This window comes from Salvelinus sp. IW2-2015, linkage group LG17, assembly GCF_002910315.2.
Source record: "Salvelinus sp. IW2-2015 linkage group LG17, ASM291031v2, whole genome shotgun sequence".
Taxonomy (NCBI): domain Eukaryota; kingdom Metazoa; phylum Chordata; class Actinopteri; order Salmoniformes; family Salmonidae; genus Salvelinus; species Salvelinus sp. IW2-2015.
In genome coordinates this window covers 26010974-26030745 of record NC_036857.1, presented here as the reverse complement: position 1 = coordinate 26030745, position 19772 = coordinate 26010974, and the positions used below count along the sequence as shown (strand labels likewise).

Genomic DNA, 19772 nt, shown 5'->3' with positions numbered 1-19772 from the left:
TATTTCTNCCCCCCACCCCACCTAGCTCTTCTGAAGGGGATGATGTTGATTAATGGGAATCGATGGTAGCGGTATTATCAAGCGGACAACCCATCATTTAAGCCCCTGCTGCCTCTACATCCAGCCAACCGGCCAGCCCTGGGTCTGGGTTACACCATCCAGAGAAAACTGGCTGAGAGAGGAAGGGAGAGAGAGCTTAGAAAGGGGATTGTTTAGACAGACAATGGTGTCTACCTGATTTTAATCCCGGCTCCAAAAGAGCATAGGGATTGGCAGAGTTTAATAAATGAAAGTGCTCTCCATAATCGGGATTTGCGCAAAGTGCCCCTTTGTGTTAATCTGACATTTTTTACAGCATGCTTTTTGACATCTGTCACAGGGAGGAGTGCTCACATGCCCCAGCTGCTTGGAACTAAACAGAACAACCAGGATGATAATACTGTACATTTAAAAGGATCTCATCATAGACAATGCATCCACAATCCCATATACAGTATAGTGTTGGGAAGTATTCCAACATTGAAGAAAAACTCATCAAATTTAGGAAAGCGTGAAAATGCCTTCTTTCAAACATTTAGTCCTATATTTAAGTAATTTCTCGACAAATTAATTTTGTACCAACAGTATCTAAGAATCCAACCTGATTAAAGTACAGTAACATTAAACACTTTCTATGCAATGTCTTTCACCTTAGACTTTGATTGTGAAGATGAGCACACCAGAGTACAGTGTCCAGAGAGCAGCCAGCCACCATAAACTACTACAAGCAGTGTACCACAACCACAACATATGAAGATGAGTTTATTGAGCTGGGATTGTTTAATTACTTTGTGGTTCAAAATGAAAGCTGCATTTCAATAATTGAAGTCCAGCGTATCAGCGCTAAAGCATAAAATGTTGGAAATAAAATCAAGGATTACAACATTAAATCCCACAGGGCCAGATGTGAGCACGGGAGGGGCCACTGCCCACTGACAAACCGGATTCTGGATCAGATTAAGACTAGAGACAATCCCAGAGGGGCCATGGGGCCTTTCCAATGCGGATTAGGGGCATGTGTGGAATCAACATGCTGTAATCCACCGATTAGCTGATAATCACCTGTAAATACACCTTGGTCTGCGCACACTACAGACAGGACAGGACGGCCAGCTTTCCTGGAAGTGTGTGTGTGTGTGTGTGTGTGTGTGTGTGTGTGTGTGTGTGTGTGTGTGTGTGTGTGTGTGTGTGTGTGTGTGTGTGTGTGTGTGTGTGTGTGTGTGTGTGTGTGTGTGTGTGTGTGTGTGTGTGTGTGTGTGTGTGTGTGTGTGTGTGGGGTGTGTGTGTGTGTGTGTGTGTGTGTGTGTGTGTAGGCTTACATATTTCCTGCCATACCTCTGGAAGGTCTGCCACACATGCGTGGACCGTGAACCACTATTCAAAGCTGAGAAGAAGTTCTGAGGAGAAGGAGAGGCCAGTCAACCAGATGTATATAGCATTACCTCATCAGGAGTTCAGACCTGTTCAGCAGGAGTTGCCTCTGTAAAGACTGGCCAGTATAAAATAAGAACATCTTGGTTTATTAAATAAGGGCTAGATTCAATCCGTAGTGAGGAAGATCTGTGTTATAGCGCGATTTAAATGTTAAGGTCATTTCCAATTGAGCTGACGTATGCAGCGTTTACCGTCAGTGCAGTCTCCGCAAATGCAGGAACATTGACTTTAATTTTCAACTGCACTATAGCAGGTATCTTCCGCTCTACGAATTTAATCAAATTTAATTTAGTCTAGGCCTGGTCCCAGATCAGTGCTTTTCACTATTCCATTGTTATTGTCGAGCATTCCTTAAGGAGTTGGCAAGAGAGCAACAGAAACAGACTGGCACCCAGGCTAACGCAACACCACAGATCCAATGCTTTCTTCAACCTGTCACACCAACCGTAGAAAACGGCAGCATCAGTTATACTTTGAAAATGTATTCGGAGGCTTTTAGATGATCTTATGCGTAATACGAGGATCCAAGAGGTTGTAGTAAAGGGTACAGCATATCATATCCAAGCAATAGAATACTGGATGTACACCTCGTAAAAAGTATAGGCTTACTTCAATAGAAGAGGTATTGTGTTATGTACCATAAGCTTAACTGGGTCTGTATCGAGAGGTCAAATTGTGTGTGAATGATGCAAACACAATATACTGAACAAAAATATAAACGCAACATGTAAAGTGTTGGTCCCATGTTTCATGAGCTGAAATAAAAGATCCCATACATTTTCCATAAACAAGCTTATTTCTCTCAAATTTTGTGCACAAATTTGTTTACATCCCTGCTAGCGAGGATTTCTGCTTTGCCAAGATAATCCATCCACCTGACAGGTGTGGCATATCAAGAAGCTGATTAAACAGCATGATCATTACCTTATGCTGGGCACCTTGTGCTGGGACCAATAAAAGGCCACTCTAAAATGTGCAGTTTTGTCAAACAACACAACGCCACAGATGTCTCAAGTTTTGAGGGAGCGTGCAATTGGCATGGTGACTGCAGGAATGTCCACCAGATCTGTTGCCAGAGAATTTTATGATTATTTCTCTACCATAAGCCAATGTCATTTTAGAGAATTTGGCAGTACGTTCAACCGGACTCACAACTGCAGACCAGGTGTAACCACACCAGCCCAGGACCTCCACATCCGACTTCTACACCTGCAGGATCGTCTGAGACCAGCCATCCGGACAGCTGATGAAACTGAGGAGTATTTCTGTCTGTAATAAAGCCCTTTTGTGAGGAAACACTAATTCTGATTGGCTGGGCCTGGCTCCACAGTGGGTGGGCCTATGCCCGCCCAGGCCCACCCATCACTGCGCCCCTGCCCAGTCATGTGAAATCCATTGATTAGGGCCTAATGAATATATTTCAATTGACTGATTTCCTTATATGAACTGTAACTCAGTAAAATCTTTGAAATTGTTGCATGATGAGTTTCTATTTTTGTTCAGTGCCTTCAGAAAGTATTCATACCCCTTGATTTATTCCACATTTTGTTGTTGCAGCCTGAATTCAAAATGGATTAAATATAATTTTTTCACTCATCTACACACAATACCCAATAAGGACAAAGTGAAAACATGTTTTCTAAATTATTGCAAATGTATTGAAAATGAAATCCAGAAATATGTCATTTACATAAGAATTCACACCCATGAGTCAATACATGTCAGAATCACGTTTGGCAGAGATTACAGCTGTGAGTCTTTCTGGGTAAGTCTCAAAGAGCTTTGCACACCTGGATTGTACAATATTTGCCTATTATTTGTCAAATTGGTTGTTGATCGTTGCTAGACAAACATTTTCAAGTCTGGCCATAGATTTTCAAGCAGATCTATGTCAAAACTGTAACTCAGCCACTCAGGAACATTAATTGTCTTGTTGGTAAACAACTCCAGTGTAGATTTGGCCCTGTGTTTTAGGTTATTGTCCTGCTGAAAGGTGAATTCATCTCCCAGTGTCTGGTGAAAAGCAGACTGTACCAGGTTTTCCTTTGGATTCTGTTTATTTTTTATCCTGAAAAACTCCCCAGTCCTTAATGATTAAAAGCATACCCATAACATGATGCAGCCACCACTATGCTTGAAAATATGGAGAGTGGTACTGTGTTGTATTGGATCTGCCCCAAACATAACAATTTTGTATTCAGGACAAAAAGTGAATTGCTTTGGCAGATTTTTTGCAGTATTGCTTTAGTGCCCTGTTACAAACAGGATGCATGTTTTGGAATATGTATATTCTGTACAGGCTTCATTTTCACTCTGTAATTGTAAGTCGCTCTGGATAAGAGCGTCTGCTAAATGACTTAAATGTAAATGTAAATGTAATTTAGGTTAGTTTTGTGGAGTAACTACAATGTTGTTGATCCATCCTCTGTTTTGTCCTATCACAACCATTGTAACTGTTTTAAAGTCACCATTGGCTTCACTGTGAAATCCCTGAGCAGTTTCCTTCCTCTCTGGCAAGTGAGTTAGGAAGGATGTCTGTATCTTTGTAGTGACTGGGTGTATTGATACACCATCCAAAGTTGAATTAATAACTTCACCATGCTCAAAGGGATATTCAGTGTCTGAATATTTGCCTGTTGGACAGTGTCCCCACCATCTATCAATAGGTGCCTTTCTTTGCGAGGCATTGGAAAACCTCCCTTGTCTTTGTGGTTGAATCTGTGTTTGAAATTGACTGCTCGACTGAGGGACCTTACAGATAATTGTATGTATGGGGTACAGAGATGAGGTTGTCATTCAAAAATCATGTTAAATATTCTTGCAACTTGTTTGACTTGTTAAGTGCATTCTTACTCTTGAACGTTTGGCTTGACAAAGGGTTTGAATACTTGATTCAAGACATTTCAGATTAAATTTGTAAAAAAATTCTAAAAACATAATTCCACTTTGACATTATGGGGTATTGTGTGTAGGCCAGTGACCAAAAATCTAAATTTGAATTCAGGCTGTAGCATAACAAAATCTGTAAAAAGTGAAGGAGTGTGAATACTTTCCGAAGGCACTGTATAATGTAGCACCACAAAGATAATTAATGCCATCTACTGGCAGTTTATAATACATACATGTGAAGTTACTTGCTAGTCCAGGTGCACTAGGCTGTGATTTGACTCCATTTCAGTCATTTGAGACACAGCCCACCCATTACTGTTCATTAACAACATAAAGTCAGACTCCTCATATTTTGTGGTTAAAATGCAAATGTATTAAGTGATATAATAATAATAATTTGGTGGGTGCTTATATTTGTCCTAATTCACACATACAAGTGTGTATTAATACGCACGTGTGAATTGGAAATGTGTCTTTTGCATATCCCATTCTCCCTGAGACACCTTCAGAGACTCGAGTCACGGCCCGGGTCTGCCATTATCAACGGCGACCCTGGACCAACTAGGGTCAAGTGTCTTGCTCAAAGGCACAAGTTGACCTTTTGCTTACTTTCCCAACGCTCTAACCGCTAGGCTACCTGATGCCCTGCAAAAAAAAGGTAATATCCATGGTGTATTTCACTACACACAACGTACTCTAAAGCAAAATGTTTGATGATGCTTTTTTTATTTGGTAAGACACTTAAGAGACATTCCTGAAAGGGAGATCAAATAGTTTTGGTTCATAGCAGATTCATCATGCCTGATATGAAAAACAAGAAACGAAATATTAAGTCTACACCAACACAAAATGTACAAGTCATGAAATCAAACAATATTTTATATATAAAACATGGCAAGCTTAATAAATATTACAAATAAACAAAAACTGGTAAAGTAAACAAATGTTAAACTATTTGGTTTGGGCAATATTTGACAAGGAGGGGTTTAGAGAACGCATATTAAACCATCAATAAAAAACAAGCTGAATGTCAGTTTGACCACGTTAATGAACTATGGTGTTCAGTGCTCCCGCCAAATCACTTCTATTAGTGTGGACAGAAACACATTCAAAGAAAACCGATTCACAAACAATATGCAACCCCAAACCGTTGCTCAGTCTCTTTAAGTTACTGTATTGTGTTAATGCGTTACATTAAAGAAACACAAAATATGCAATGTCTCAAAAGGTGTTCCAAGCTCATTGTTACATGGAATATTGTTTTTTGTGTGTGTAGACTACTCTTTTACAAATCACGACATTCTAACTTGCATTTGTTCCATGTAGGTTGCAGGTTGTGAGTGCATGCTCAAATCTTTCTACATTAGTGTAGTCATGTTCCCCGAAACAACTCCATTCCACCTAATAACCAAGGGTTCATCTTTCTGCTTCTAAACACTAAAGAACGGAAAACCATTTCATTATCTTAGTCTTTGTAGTTAAATCATACCACCACTATTGATTGACAAAAATTGCTTCAGCACAGTAGAAAATATAAAGCCCAGAATTTACTCTGTCTATTCTAATCTTAGATGCGGCAATTTTGAAAATAAATTGTTGGCTCTGTGCGTTTGAAAATACACAGCAGTTGATAACACAATATGTGGTTGTTACTTGAACACTGTTTTTTCATGTATACCTTTAGTTTGACATCTACTTGGTTCTCAGGTCTTAACATCGTTGGGTATGTTACTCAGAGGATGCACACCATGACGGGAATCATTTTGATTCAATCAGGAGTTTAGGACAATGTATCATTCACATACAGACACACCCACAATACACACCCAGACAGACACACACTCACACAACTAATTCTAAGTGTCCATTGTGAATGTAAAGTCATCCCCTTAGTGATTAGTCTATTTAACAAAGATACAATTGTGCAACATTTATTGTTTGCATCAAAGCAAACCAGGAGTAGAACATATACCAGGCCATCCTAGTTGCTGCAATTCACCAAACACATTTTAGAGAGCAATTTTTTTCTGACATTGTGCCCCTTTTCTTTTCTTTTAATTACTTAAAGGTGCATTCTCCAACTTTTGCATCATTTCAGCCAGTAGTTTCGAAAGTGGTGCTCATGAGCCAAAAGCGGTCCCCATTTTTTTGAGTACTACGTCATCCAATTGTGTACTGTGTCATCCATCTCGTGATATATTACACATTTTGCAATTTATATGATATCATTCGAATGTTGCAATTTGAGCAAAATATGTTATGAACTTGGATCCCGGAGTGCATCTTTAAGAGTTAAGAGTGTTTGGGCCACCCAAGCCTTTCCTAGATCTTCTCTGGTCCACTCCAGTCCATTGCAGAGAGAAGCAGGCAGATCTATGCCGGGACAACCCCTCTTTCAGTCTCGTTTTAGAGGGTAGGCCCGATAGGGTGTTACCCTACACCAGTAACTGTCCAGTCCACTGTCCACCCAAAGGTCCCAGCCTCAGCTCCCCTCGACGCTCTGTTCGTCCGTTACAAAGTGCAAGCAGTTAAATGTCTCTTTGCCTTTTCCCTCCCATCCCACACAATAAACTGAAACCAAATGCAACATCAAAGAATATTCTTATTGTCTGATTGCAAAACCGTGCAGCAGACACTGTCCAACAGGCAATGGAAAGTGAGAAGGCAGCTTGAGAGAGTGCATTTGTGTCACAAGGAATTCAGTCCCCTCTACGCAGACTCCATAGAGTGTGGTTCCTCTTCGTGGTCAGGTTGCCACTAGTTGGTTGGTTGTCTGCCAGAGTGGTTACACCTCCCTAGAAACAGAAAACACACAACAGAGATTGATTACCACAAGGCCTTTGATATTGTATAGAGTAAAAGGTAAATTATCCTGAAGATTATTTATTTATTAGAACTTTGGCTGAAAGAGTTCCTCTGTGGGTTCTACTTTGGTAGTGATTGTAAATAACCATAGCTTGCATTGTGTCAACTTGGCAGAATTTAATAGAACACATGGAAGCCCAAAGAGCACATCCAGGTGTATAGACATGATACCCATGTATAAAGTGAGATGTGACTTACGATGCAGTGAGAGTAGAGTTGAGCACTAGGGTGGTGCGTATCCTATAGAGCTGGGCTAGGGTCAGCTTCTTGTGCTGATGGGTCTTCCTTCTTTTGGGCGACGACTGCTTCTCTGGGCAACCGGCTGTGAACGACTCACTGCACTTCCCCCCCTGTCCTCCAGAGGGCGCCACCACCATCTCCCCATCTGAGCTGCTGCTGTCAGCCTGGCTATTGCTGCCTTCACAGGCCTCAGCTGCAGCCAGAGCCCTCTGGACCTGCCGGGCCTCTGCCTTCCTCAGGGTGTCACAGAGATTACCAGAAGGCATGCTCATACTCAGGAAGTCCTCATACTCAGGCTCTGAGTCTTGGTCAGTCTGAAACAGCCCAGTAAGGTCGTGGGCTGATAGACTCTTACTGTGGACCAGGCATTCCGCCCTCTCGCTCCTGTGTTCTGGTTGGTCCTGGGCTGTAAGGCTGCGGGTTTGTATCCGGGAGACAGGTGCATTGTCGCGGAAACGCTGCAGAAGGTTGTCCTCTGAAAGGGACTTGATGTTCAGGCTCTGGAGGCAGCGGAGGCGGGCCGTAACCGGGGGGCGTCGCCGAGGCTTCAAAGACTGAACCACTGACAGCTGGGAACCAACAGAGGTTGAATCCTCCTCCTCTTCCTTCTCCACCAGTTTCATTACCACCTTTTCGTTCTCCATTTCCACCTCCACCTCCACCTCGTGGCCCTCTATCTCTCCCTCCTCTTCAGTCTCCTCTCCCTTGCTCTGGCCTGGTCGTGTCTGTAGGTCCAGCTCTCTCAGTAGGGACTCTGGGGAGAGGGTACCGTAGGCACTGTCCATGGACAGAGAGCGACACTGAGGCTCCAGCTCAACCTCCCCTCCCTCCATAACACCCTCCTGCTCTGGCTCAGGGTCCCGGTCAGCAAGGTTGTCCTGGGGGCTGGCAGGGTTGCAGTGCAGGGGCTCAGGCCCAGTAGGTGGGGTAACTGTGCCCGAGTCTAGGCTCTTTTCTAAGGGTCCTCCTGAGTCTGTGCTTGTGGCAGAGGGGTTTTGGTGCTCCCCTGAATCCTCTCCTATGTCCATGACTGACAGGGTCTCTGTGGAGCAATCCGAATGACTGGAAGAGAAAGCGACCAAAACGTTAGAATGATGAGAATGGTTCTAGTAATATAAACACTAACAATAAATGATCATGTTCACATGAAATAATCTTTGCACAGATCCGATCAACATCTACAGTGTCCTTATAGAAGAATGAAGCTCTACTATGTCTAAGTCGTTGTTCGGGTTTGTACCTTGGTCCCTGCTGATCTTTGTTCCTCATGCAGGGGGAGCTGCTCTTGTTTTCCTCCTCCTCTTCCTCTCCGCATAGACGGCGCTGTAGGGTGACCTGCTGCCTGAGAACCTCCTCAGTCCGCATTCTCTGGAGCTGGTTCTGGACGTTGCAGATGGCGTCAACCCAGCTTCGCCCCTGGGCGGCGCTGTTGGCCTGGAAAGTGTAGGCTGCCACGGCGCTCTTGAACTCATTGAGGTAGATGAGAATGAAGGAGCCTATAGTAAGAGAGAACAGCTAATCAAAACATGTTTCTCAAGCATTTGCTTGAGCCTGTCTGCAGTGCCAGATGGGAAGGAATATCACTTTCAAGAGTTTTGTAGTGGTTCCATTGTGCCAGACATGCTTAACATGTGGTTCCATTGTGCCAGACATCAAGCACAGCTGAAGTATGTGAAAGAAAACAAATACCTTGAACCCTGGTTTAAATGTAGCTGCATGCTGGTACTCACCAGGGTCCTTGAGTTCTTTGCAGACAACATTGTGGATGAGGAGGGGCTGTCTGATCACCTTGACCTTCTCTAACCTCTTCACTGGTTTGGTGATGAGCAGCAGGTCTGTGAACAGGAAGCAGTACACCTCCATCTGTGGGAAGGATGGGGAATTGCTTCCAGGTCAATTTCAGGTCACTTATCATTCTAGTACAATAACTAGGCTAAATCAAATAAGGAAATATTATGAAAATAATTTGCTCCCCAATCACCCTGGTCATTGACATATTCTATCACAATGACAATGGGTAGTTCTCAGCCTGCGACAGTTATAATGAGATAAAAGCAGTTAAAGTAGCCCAGCCAGACTCTTACCCTGCTGTCTTTGCCCTCCTTCATGCGCAGTGCCGCCTCCAAATGGAGCTGTCTGGTCTCCTCTGGTGATGTGCCTCTCATAGGAGCCATCAGGTCGAAGCGGTTGAACTCACGCAGGATCTAAGGAGAGAGACAAGAAGAAGAAGAAGAGTTACACACCAAGCAGAAACACGTTGCACAATTTCAACCCGGACTAAAAATCTAATTCAATAGAGATTCTAGTCTAGCAGTAGACTTGCAGCAGTATATCCAGGAAGCCAGCCCTGAGTGTGGTGAGTGCCCACCTTCTCCAACTCCTCGCTGCTCCCCTCCACTGCTTCGTAGGAGTCGATGCGTCCAGAGATGGTGGCTAGCTTCTGCTGCTCCTCCCGCTGGCGCATCCGAGAGTCCACGCTGTTGATGAAGCCCTCCACACACGCCACCATTCCGCTGACGGCGTCGCGGGACGGCGAGTCGTCAGTCTTCTTGAGGACAGCCTTCAGCAGTAGGGGGTACTTGGTGAGTCTCTGGTGAGGCTTGGCCAGCATGTCAGCCAGCTTCAGCCGGTTACACTGCTTATGAGTCTCAGCCCACTGCGCAGGGGAGAGAGAGACCAGGAGTTAGAGGTTAAAGAAAATGTGGCTAGGAACTTAAATGAACAACACTGAAAAGTGCTATGTAGAACGTAATAGTGGTATATGATATTGGTTGACTGTGCTGTATTTGTGAGATTAGTAAATAGTATTTGGTGGGCAGTTGTTTAACTTTACACTATCAGTGTGAACAGAGAGAGATCGGGAGGACAGACGGACTGCGACTCACCGTGACGTAGATCCTGAAGAGCTCGTTGTCCCTGAGGAGTGACCTCATGTATTCCATACTGGCCTCCTCCTCCATACAGTAACGGATGTAGGGCTTAAACCTGGAGCCAATTGTCCTGAAGCCGTGGTGGAGGTCTGTAGGGTTGAGGAGGGTCCTGGCCTGCCGGGCAATCTCCAGGGCAGGCAGCATCACCTGGTTCCACAGGGCCGTATGCAGACGCACAATGTCCTGGATGTTACTGAAGAGTCGCGCAGGCTCCACCTCTGTCAGCAGACCACTCTCCTGCAGGTTCAACAGCCCGCACAGGAACAACTGGAGGAAGAGAGGACATGGGAGAACAGGTTGCAATATGGGACATCTTATAGGAAAGTACTGCACTAGAGATAGACAACCTACACTGAGTGTACAATACATTAGGAACACCTTCCTAATATTCAGTTGCAACCCATTTTGCCCTGAGAACAGCCTCAATTTGTCAGGGGCAAGAACTACAAGGTGTTGAAAAAGTTCCACAGGGATGCTGGCCCATGTTGACTTCAATGCTTCCCACAGGTGTGTTAAGTTGTCTGGATGTCCTTTGGGTGGTGGACCATTCTAGATATACACGGGAAACTGTTGAGCGTGAAAACCCAGCAGCGTTGCAGCCCGACACACTCAAACCGGTGCGCCTGGCACCTACTACCACACCCCGTTCAAAAGGCACTTAACTCTTTGGTCTTGCCCATTCACCCGCTGAATGGCATAGATACACAACTCATGTCTCAAATGTCTCAAGGCTTAAAAATCCTTCTTTAACCTGTCTCCTCCTCTTCATCTACACTGATTGAAGTGGATTTAACAAGTGAGATCAATAAGGAATCCTAGCTTTCACCTGGATTCCCCTGGTCAGTCGGTCACGGAAAGAGCACGTTTTGTACACTCGCTGTATACGTGCCACTAACGGCACTCAGAGAGCAGACCTAACCAAACTAAAATCTTAGCAGGATTCATGGAAGTAGCTCATTTGGACTTGACATAGAAGGTTATGTTGTTCTTCCAAAAATGATCTAGAGGTACACGTGTGTAAGGGAGAGAAGCAATTACTTTGTAAAGGGCACTTACGTCAGTGATGACTCGTAGTTTCTTGATGTAGGTGGCCTCAGTGTGCAGGAGCTCCCAGATAGCCTCCTGCTGGTGGAACTGGCGTCTGGTCAACGTCTGGAAACACACAGAACCAAAAACACACTCATTAGGTAATGGCCTCATACACATCTATGTGAACAGACAACGACACACTCCCTTATCCACGAGTTGCACATAAGAACACAATGCACCCCCCCCCCCCCCACGTTCATGAGTTAACAGCCTTACACAGGTCTGAACATATAAAGTAGCAACACACACACACACTCATAGGGTAAAAGCCATAAGCCATGTCTAAGAACATACTGCATGAGACAGACTCATGAGATAACAGCTTTACTGTTACATGTCTGGTCACAAACAAATGATACCATCTAGACCGAGCTCAGTCAAACACTGATTGAGTTGGAGTGTGACTGAAATCCCCACAAACCCTGATCCCCAATCACACAGCATCTTATCACACACAGACATCGGTCTATCTTGCCTGATTACCTGAGCCCACCTCTAAGGGTGTGAGTTCTGCCCGGGAAGAGAGACGGACGGGATTGATCTGGTAACGTTTATACAACTCCACATTAACCTTAATAAACAGCTGTATAACACTGGCTGTAAACGTTATCCGCCCTGTTGCTGGGAAACACCGGACTGGATGGGCGGGAGATTGTCAGGCCAAAACAGGAACTGATTGTGAACAGTTTATGACTTAATATGTGAGTAGCTACATGCATGCGATCAAATCAAATTTTATTTGTCACGTGCGCCGAATACAACAGGGGTAGACCTTTCAGTGAAATGCTTACTTACAGGCCCTAACCAACCCTGCAATTTTTAAGTAAAAAATAGGTATTAGGTATTTGTATTAAGCATTTGTGGTTATGTGTCAGTGAATGAGTGTGTGTTTCGATGAGTTTGTTTTGGTGCGTGCTGGTATTCATGTATGTGTGTGTGTGTGTGTTCATGTTACCGTACCTCATGGTTGTCGAGTAGCTGTGTCCAGCTGTCCTCCAGGGTGAAGCTGGTCTCCTCCTCTTCCTCCTCCCAGGAGTCGTGATGGAAGGAGAGCTGAGGAGGAACCTTGGGAAGGCCAAACAGAGTGTACGACTGCAGCTTATTCTGGAGCTGCTCCATGCGATCCACCTCCTGATAGAATGGGCATAAACCCAAACGTGTCATTAACCACAGCTCCTGGGCAAATTAAGTATTCCTGCTTCATTCGAACGTAATTCACATGCACAGCACCTTTAGAGGAAATCACAAGGTCAGTATTAAATAAAAGGTTAAATAAAAAAGTATTACTTTAGGAAGGGGAGAGGCATGAACAGTGCCTTTACCTGTATTACGATAGAGGTTATTATTCTCTTAAAGAAAACTGTAAGACAGATTGACCTCCTGCATAAGCATAATCCTCAAGAGTCCACTGAATTCTTCAATCTTAACAGCTACCCAGACTATTGTCCTGCCAGGGCAGCCTTATGTGTACGTATGAAAATGAGCTCAGTGTATTGAGATCACTTGGACAATAGAGGAGCTGGGTAAGGGGGCGGGGAGATGCTAACTGTGCTTTGGGGACCTGTCCCCTGAAGGGGATACAGGATTTGGTTGTTTGACCCTGGTTCACCCTTGCTTTGTGGAGAGGAGAGGGGGCAGGTCTCTGTGGTCCCCCACCCAGCCCTGCCACTGACAGGGTTAAAGATGATGGCCATTGGCCACGGTGAATAGAGATGACCTGGGAGCTGACAGGTGAGTGACAGACACGGTCTCCCTCTGACATCTGCTACTGTGCAGGATATGACCCCAGGGGAGCGCGGACAATGTACGTGTGTGTGTGTGCTTTGTTAGTCTTAAGAGATAAAAGTGAAGGATTATTGCCATTTCGTATTTTTGCATCTTATTTTTTTCCATTCTTGTGTGTGGTATGTTATTATCGTAGTAGGTTCTTGAATAGACATTACTCAAACATGTTAATCCTTTGTTCTTACAGGTCACTTCCACCACAGCTACTTAGTGTATTTGTTTAGTGGAAGGTTGCTGTGTGAGCCTATTCAGAGGCTTTGGAGAGGAGGGATGTGATCTCACTGGGAGCTGAGTGGATATGGCCTTTGAACCCCGTACCACACACACGCTTGCGCGCACAAACACACCACCTCCCTCACTCTACTAGCTGCTAGGTTTCCCCTCTGACGGCCCGGACCAGGCCTTACCCCTCACCTTGCCAAAGGCCCCTGCTCCAGTGTTGGAGCTAAAGAAGCCAGAGAAGCGGCTGGCGGCGCGGTTCTTCCAGCTGTCCGGTCCAGCCCCCACACTGGGCAGAGAGCCGCTCAGTGCGGTCAGGGAGTCCGGAGACGGGATGCTGGCGTCCCCAAGGAACTCTGTTATGTTCTTCCTGCGACGTGCCTGACCCTGCAAGAACCAGGAGAGACCCGAGTTAAAAGCGGGTTTACATGAAGTCACCGTGAAGAGAGAGAGCGAAACAGAAAGAGAAACAAGAGACGGTAAGAAGAATAGCAACTCATGCGAAAGGAGAGGAGCAAAGATGGGAGGGAAAAAGTCAAATACATGAGGAGAATAAACAGGAAACAGAGGGGATTTTTTAAGTGATGATGACATCAGCAGGAGAGCTGTTAAAGCAATCCTAACATCCTAACTGTCGTTCAGACACAAACAGGACCACAGGGAAGGAATGCCACTTCCTGAGACGGAACACTAATTACCTCACAGAGGGAAAGAGAGCAGGCCAGGGGGGGGGGAGACGCTGTTCCATAAGAACAGGCGGACGGCTGGAGTCAATCCACTGCATTGCTCCATCACTATTGCTACCCTGTGAGCAAGCAAGCCCTCCCGCTGGCCTGCGCGCCTTAAACATGCAATCTCAATCCAATTCACGAGCATCGTCCGGCTGGGAAACCAAACAAACTCAGGCCTCAGAATCTGAGGAAATAGTTGTTTTTTTGCCATCAGAGAGAGACGGTGTGTCAGTGCAGTGTAATCTGCTAGTGGGGACTAGGGAGTCGCTGGGCCATTGACCCGTGTTCAGTTCATGTCACAGTAGAAAGGAACATCAATTCCATGGTATTGACTGCTGCTTTCTTATCCACTGCTCTCAATCCCCACTATTTCCCTGTCAAGTCATTCTGGGTGGCTAACAAATCATAGGCAGAGGATAAGGTCTCCGCCTACAGTACAAGATCCATAGTGGGAATGTACACAAAAGAGGCTGGTTAGCATTGAGCAGTGGTGTGGTAAACAAACTGTCGGATGGAGAGGAGCAATAGCAAACCACTCTCTCTCTCTGCAGACACATTATCTACTGTACCCATCTATAAACAACACTGCTCAAAATGTATTACCTTTCGGGATTCTTTAAAGGCTTTCATGCAGCAACCCCTTCTCGACCAATCGTTGTAGTACAGTACAATCTTCTCCTCCTATCCAAAGTAGTATAAACTGTACTTCATATCGGAGGAGGTTTTCCTCCTCTGTTTTAGTATCAACGTGGGATAAGATCGAGAGGGAAAGTAACAAATGACTCCAGCATAATTTCCCATCCACTATATTTAGATTTAACTGCTTCGGTGGAGCAAACAGTGTGGTCTCTCATCCAGCTCTGACCAGGGGGGATTTCTGGGGGATCTCGGCCAAGAGGACAAGGACACAGGTGCAGGAAGTGGACCGACAGAGAGAGAGACTCTGGACTCTGTGCTAGTGACAGCACCTCATTGGGCTAGACTGGAGAGGCTAAATTCCTATTAGCTTAGCGTGGTAATGCTCTGGCAACAGATACACAGAGCATGGTAGGTGAGAAAAATGTGATTCTAGTTTTAGCAACATGTTTTTTAGATTAGTATATGATAACGAACATTTTACCAAAACTAAAAACGACACAGTATCAGTCATTTCTGAAATGTTGAGTTTCAATACATTACAGTACAAACCAAAGTCCTGGCACTATGCCTACCAACCCAAAGAGAAGTAGGCTAAGCCTTCGCTACCAACAACTGCAATACCATAGTGTGACTTCAAGACTTACTGTCTAAACTGGCAAATAGATGTACACGTCTTTAATTCTAACAGAGATACAGTAAGGGAAAGGCTCCCTGACGTTTCACACAATGTAAGCAGTATAATACTCACCATTGAAACCAGCGGCATGTCAAAGATTACAAAAACCATACTTCGGATAGAGACTTATTGACTGCAGCCCAGAACGGACCGGAACCAGCTGCAGTGTTCTCTCAAGTTGAACCTCTCTTCGTCCTTCTCCGCATACATCCGCGACACACACACACACACTTGAGAGCCAGAGCCCTTAGACTAAGAGGGGAAAGCCCCAGAGAGCGACAGCTGCAACAACTAGAAGTTGTTCCCCATCAGAAAAGCGCTTCTGAAGTCAAGTTATGAGCTGAGATGTCCTGCTCAAGTTGAAAGAGTCCAGGTTTTGATGTTTGATAGAGTGGCTCTTGTGTCCTTCCTATCTCCATGAATACACCATGAGCACCACCCCAGGACTCATCTTTGAACTCTGTGTGTCTCTGTGGTAGTCCTTCAAGTACCGCTGTCCTAACGCTGAGAGGTGAAGCCTGCTGTGCTGACTGAGCCTGCTGCTTGCCTAGCATTTCACACAGCCACTGTCTTGGAGTCATAGCAACCGGGAAGATCCTGCCTGCCCCATTGTGTTGAGGAGGAAAGGAAGAGGAGGCAGGGCTATAGGAAAAGTATGAGTGTGTCGCTTATCTACATAAAGGGGGCGTGGACAGAGCAACAGCTTGCAGGGTAGAACAGACATCCTGGTGCTGCAGAAGACTTGCCAACTGTTCATCTGTCCATAGTGGCTCTTTGGCCCTTTGTTTAGAGCCGCATCTGATGTCCAATTTCCTTGTTCTGACTGTTGGGAGTCCCCCACAGAGCCCCACCCCGTGCCTTTCCTTTCCTTTTCTTTTAAACCACTGCACTTCCCTCCAAACTGACTGACAGCTTTGCAGCTTAATCACTCAAAACTGTCATGCTTCCTTATTGTAAACAAAACTGTTAGTCTACAGTATAGCTGTACAGAAATGTATTCAGGCTGTCACTGGTATGACGCATGTACCAGGCATATAGAAACAGACTCACAAGCAGAGTTTTGCCTTTGGGAGCAAAGCAGATTGTCACATACAAGTTAATTTGGGAATGTCTCCAGTTGTAGAAAAAAAGGCATTGAGTGACCTAACAAAAACATGTATTACTGAATTGGTGAGAACTCTAGTTAGGCCTTTACCACAGTGAAATGACCACAAAGTCTTGCTCTGTTGTGGTTTGAATGGGCATTCCAAGTTTTTAAATTGAGACGTATCTTTTGGCTCCGTTCCCCTAAAAAAAAAAGAGCCATTCATTTGGCTCACAAACAGCTCTTCATTCAGTGGCGCTTAAAAAAGGTAAGGAAAACCATGAAAAACGGCACATTTCTAATGTAAAGCCTAAAGGGTTGACTACCATTATGTCAGCTCGTGAAACGTGAGTTCAAATTCAATAACTATATTTTTAACACGCTGTGTGTTCAAGAATGAGGCTCTCTCCTCACTACCAATTATTCCCGCAGTGAGGAATTACCATCTTCAGATAATGTTTTTATAGCTTATCTACAGATAATTGCTGTCTGGAGTAGGGCTGGCATAATTACCGTATAACCGTGTAACCGACGGTTATGGATGAAGCCTGTCATTATTTTTTTTTACCATCATAACCAGGGCTAAAATTAACACCCGCCACCTGCCAAACGCAGGTATATTCTGGCATTGGCGGGTAAGATGTCTATTTCACCAGCCACGTTGGCAGGTGGTCAGGGCTCCACAGTGTGAGCATTTCACTCGCATTTGTGAAGAAAAAAGTCAGGTATGATCACATTTATAGTCAAATAAATGCTGCAGTAGCTGTTTTCAAAGTGTTTCTGCCATTTTGTTTCATAGCTGGTAAATTCATCGCACAAAGTCAAAGAACTATGAATCCTATATAGCCTATTCCACTTCGGTCTACAACACCGCCAGGCTGTGCGCATGTGAAGAGCTGAGTGAAATATTCAGTTTTAGAAGCTCTGCAACAGGCATAAAATTTGGTCTGATATATCTGAAATGAAAGTCTGAAGTGAGACTTTGTGTTTGTGTTTCTTGGCTATTTACATTGTTTTGTTCACAAGCAAGGTTGTTTTTCTATGCATGAGTTTCAACTGCTAGGGAAGAGAAGACAAGCTGCTACTAGTCAGACTCAAATCTCAAAAGGCACAAACATGACTCAAATCGCGCTACCAAGGTAATGTTCCGCCCTTAAAGGTCAGGAAAACATTTTTGTATCTGATATTTTGTTTAAAAGACAAACGAAATGAAACATACCATATTACTTCTTACTAGGAATACATGTATTGTTTTAGAAACAAAGCATGCTCATCTGTTTTTTTGTTTTGTTGGTGTAAATGAGGCAAAGCCAAATATATTTGGCCTGGTAAAAAAATCTGAGTGGCTGGTATATTTTTAAATCTACCTGCCACAGTGGCTGGTGAACAAAAAAGTGAATTTTATGCCCATAGCCGTTAAAAATGAAATGTTTTTTGTTGTTGTGTGAATGAACAGCTGACTGAAGACCGGATGGCCGGGCATTTGTATGTTGAGTCCGTTTCTGCTCTAACACGGACTCTACAACTACTGATGTGGGAGGCAACATGGACTCTACAATGTGACAAAGGGGCACCAGGTAGCATAGCGGTTAAGAGTTTTGGGCTAGTAACCGAAAGGTTGCTGGTTCAAATCCCGAGCCGACTAGGTGACAAATCTGTCGATGTGCCCTTGAGCAAGGCACTTAACCCTAATTTGTTCTGTAAATTAATCTGGATAAGATGACGTAAATGTAATTACATTTTGTTGCTCCTTGCTAAAACAAGCAAGGTGTTGTAGCAAAGAAGTCTTCGGTTGCCTAGACAATGCCCACATCCTTGCAGCAGCAGTCAAAAGCAAAGGAAAGGAGTCAGAATGTTTTTGTTTTTTTGCTATTCGCACGGTTATAACGATAACCGCGGTCATTTGGCTGACCAATGACTGCCGTCCAAAATTCCATGACCGTCACAGCCCTGGTCTGGAGCTCAAAAAGTAGTAATAGCAGTATTCAAATCAGGGATCCAAATGATCGACTCTTTCACAGATAAGATTCTCGACATTCACCGAAAATAGAGCTGATCGTTCATGAACGACCCATCGCTAGTTTGAAAATGTTTTTTAAAAATGTTTTCCTCAATCAACTCTGTTTTGGTTTGCAGGTCTAGACAACTTTCCACAACGCTTTCCTGGTTGACTGTAACAAGGAAACAAATGCCCAGTACTGACCTGAAGGGGAAAATCCCTTGTAGTGCCTGTTTCAACAAATAAAGTGTGCCTACTTATTCTACACAGATAGGACTAAGAAAATACTTTCTCATAACATGGCAGATCAACTACAAGCCATCAAATTCAGGTCATCTCTAATCACCTGGAGTAGCTCTCTTTCTTCAGAACTACCAACATCTCTGTGTGGCCCTGTCTATCTAACCAGCCCTCTAAATGATGGTGTTTATTGTTTTACTAACATCTCTGTGTGGCCCCGTCTATCTAACCAGCCCTCTCTAAATGATGGTGTTTATTGTTTTACTAATATCTCTGTGTGGCCCTGTCTATCTAACCAGCCCTCTAAATGATGGTGTTTATTGTTTTACTAACATCTCTGTGTGGCCCTGTCTATCTAACCAGCCCTCTCTAAACGATGGTGTTTATTGTTTTACCAACATCTCTGTGTGGCCCTGTCTATCTAACCAGCCCTCTCTAAACGATGGTGTTTACATGAGTTTCACCTGGCCTCTGTGTAGACCTTTCGGTCACCCTCCATTAATAACAGAGAGGACCCTGACCTACAACACTACTGACAGGTCTGGGAACTAGGGTTGGTGGGCCTCAGCAGTCTGCAGTCACGGTCAGCTCCAAGCAGGTTAATGATATCAAGTCTTGTGTCGAGTCGGCTCCTTATCTTATCTCTGCCGTTTGTGGTCTTAACCATGGTTTGGATGGGGAAATCTTTTAGGTGCCAAAACCCCTGAGGGGCCTTGGTGGAGGATTGTATTGAAAGTAGCTAGAACGGTCATGTCGCCCCCCCCACTCACGCTACTGGCCTTTCAGGTCTGTTGTTATTCAGCGATAAGAGGCCCCTTGATCAGGCAGGCTAATTAACGATTGGAAAACAGTGTGACATTAACTTTCCTGGCCACATGGACACAAACTGAAATACATGAAAAAAGGCAAAACA

General features: G+C 44.4%; 1 protein-coding gene across 5 annotated transcripts in view; it reads right to left on the bottom strand.

The window, feature by feature from the left end:
• Window positions 1–5071: 5071 nt before the first annotated feature.
• The window catches only part of LOC111976686 (pleckstrin homology domain-containing family G member 5), a 76389-nt gene continuing 61688 nt past the window's right edge, over window positions 5072–19772 (bottom strand). For 3 of the 5 annotated variants that reach the window (XM_024005703.2, XM_024005705.2, XM_024005707.2), the window contains 10 exons: window positions 13686–13877; window positions 12447–12617; window positions 11454–11549; window positions 10353–10664; window positions 9836–10123; window positions 9552–9671; window positions 9198–9330; window positions 8708–8963; window positions 7426–8529; window positions 5072–7157 (listed from right to left, as the gene is read on the bottom strand). In XM_024005703.2, the coding sequence (XP_023861471.1) occupies window positions 7148–7157; window positions 7426–8529; window positions 8708–8963; window positions 9198–9330; window positions 9552–9671; window positions 9836–10123; window positions 10353–10664; window positions 11454–11549; window positions 12447–12617; window positions 13686–13877 (2682 nt within the window). In that variant the 3' untranslated portion in view covers window positions 5072–7147. Of the gene's footprint in view, window positions 7158–7421; window positions 8530–8707; window positions 8964–9197; window positions 9331–9551; window positions 9672–9835; window positions 10124–10352; window positions 10665–11453; window positions 11550–12446; window positions 12618–13685; window positions 13878–19772 lie in introns of those variants that run through there. The other 2 variants (XM_024005704.2, XM_070448025.1) reach the window with 1 other exon arrangement.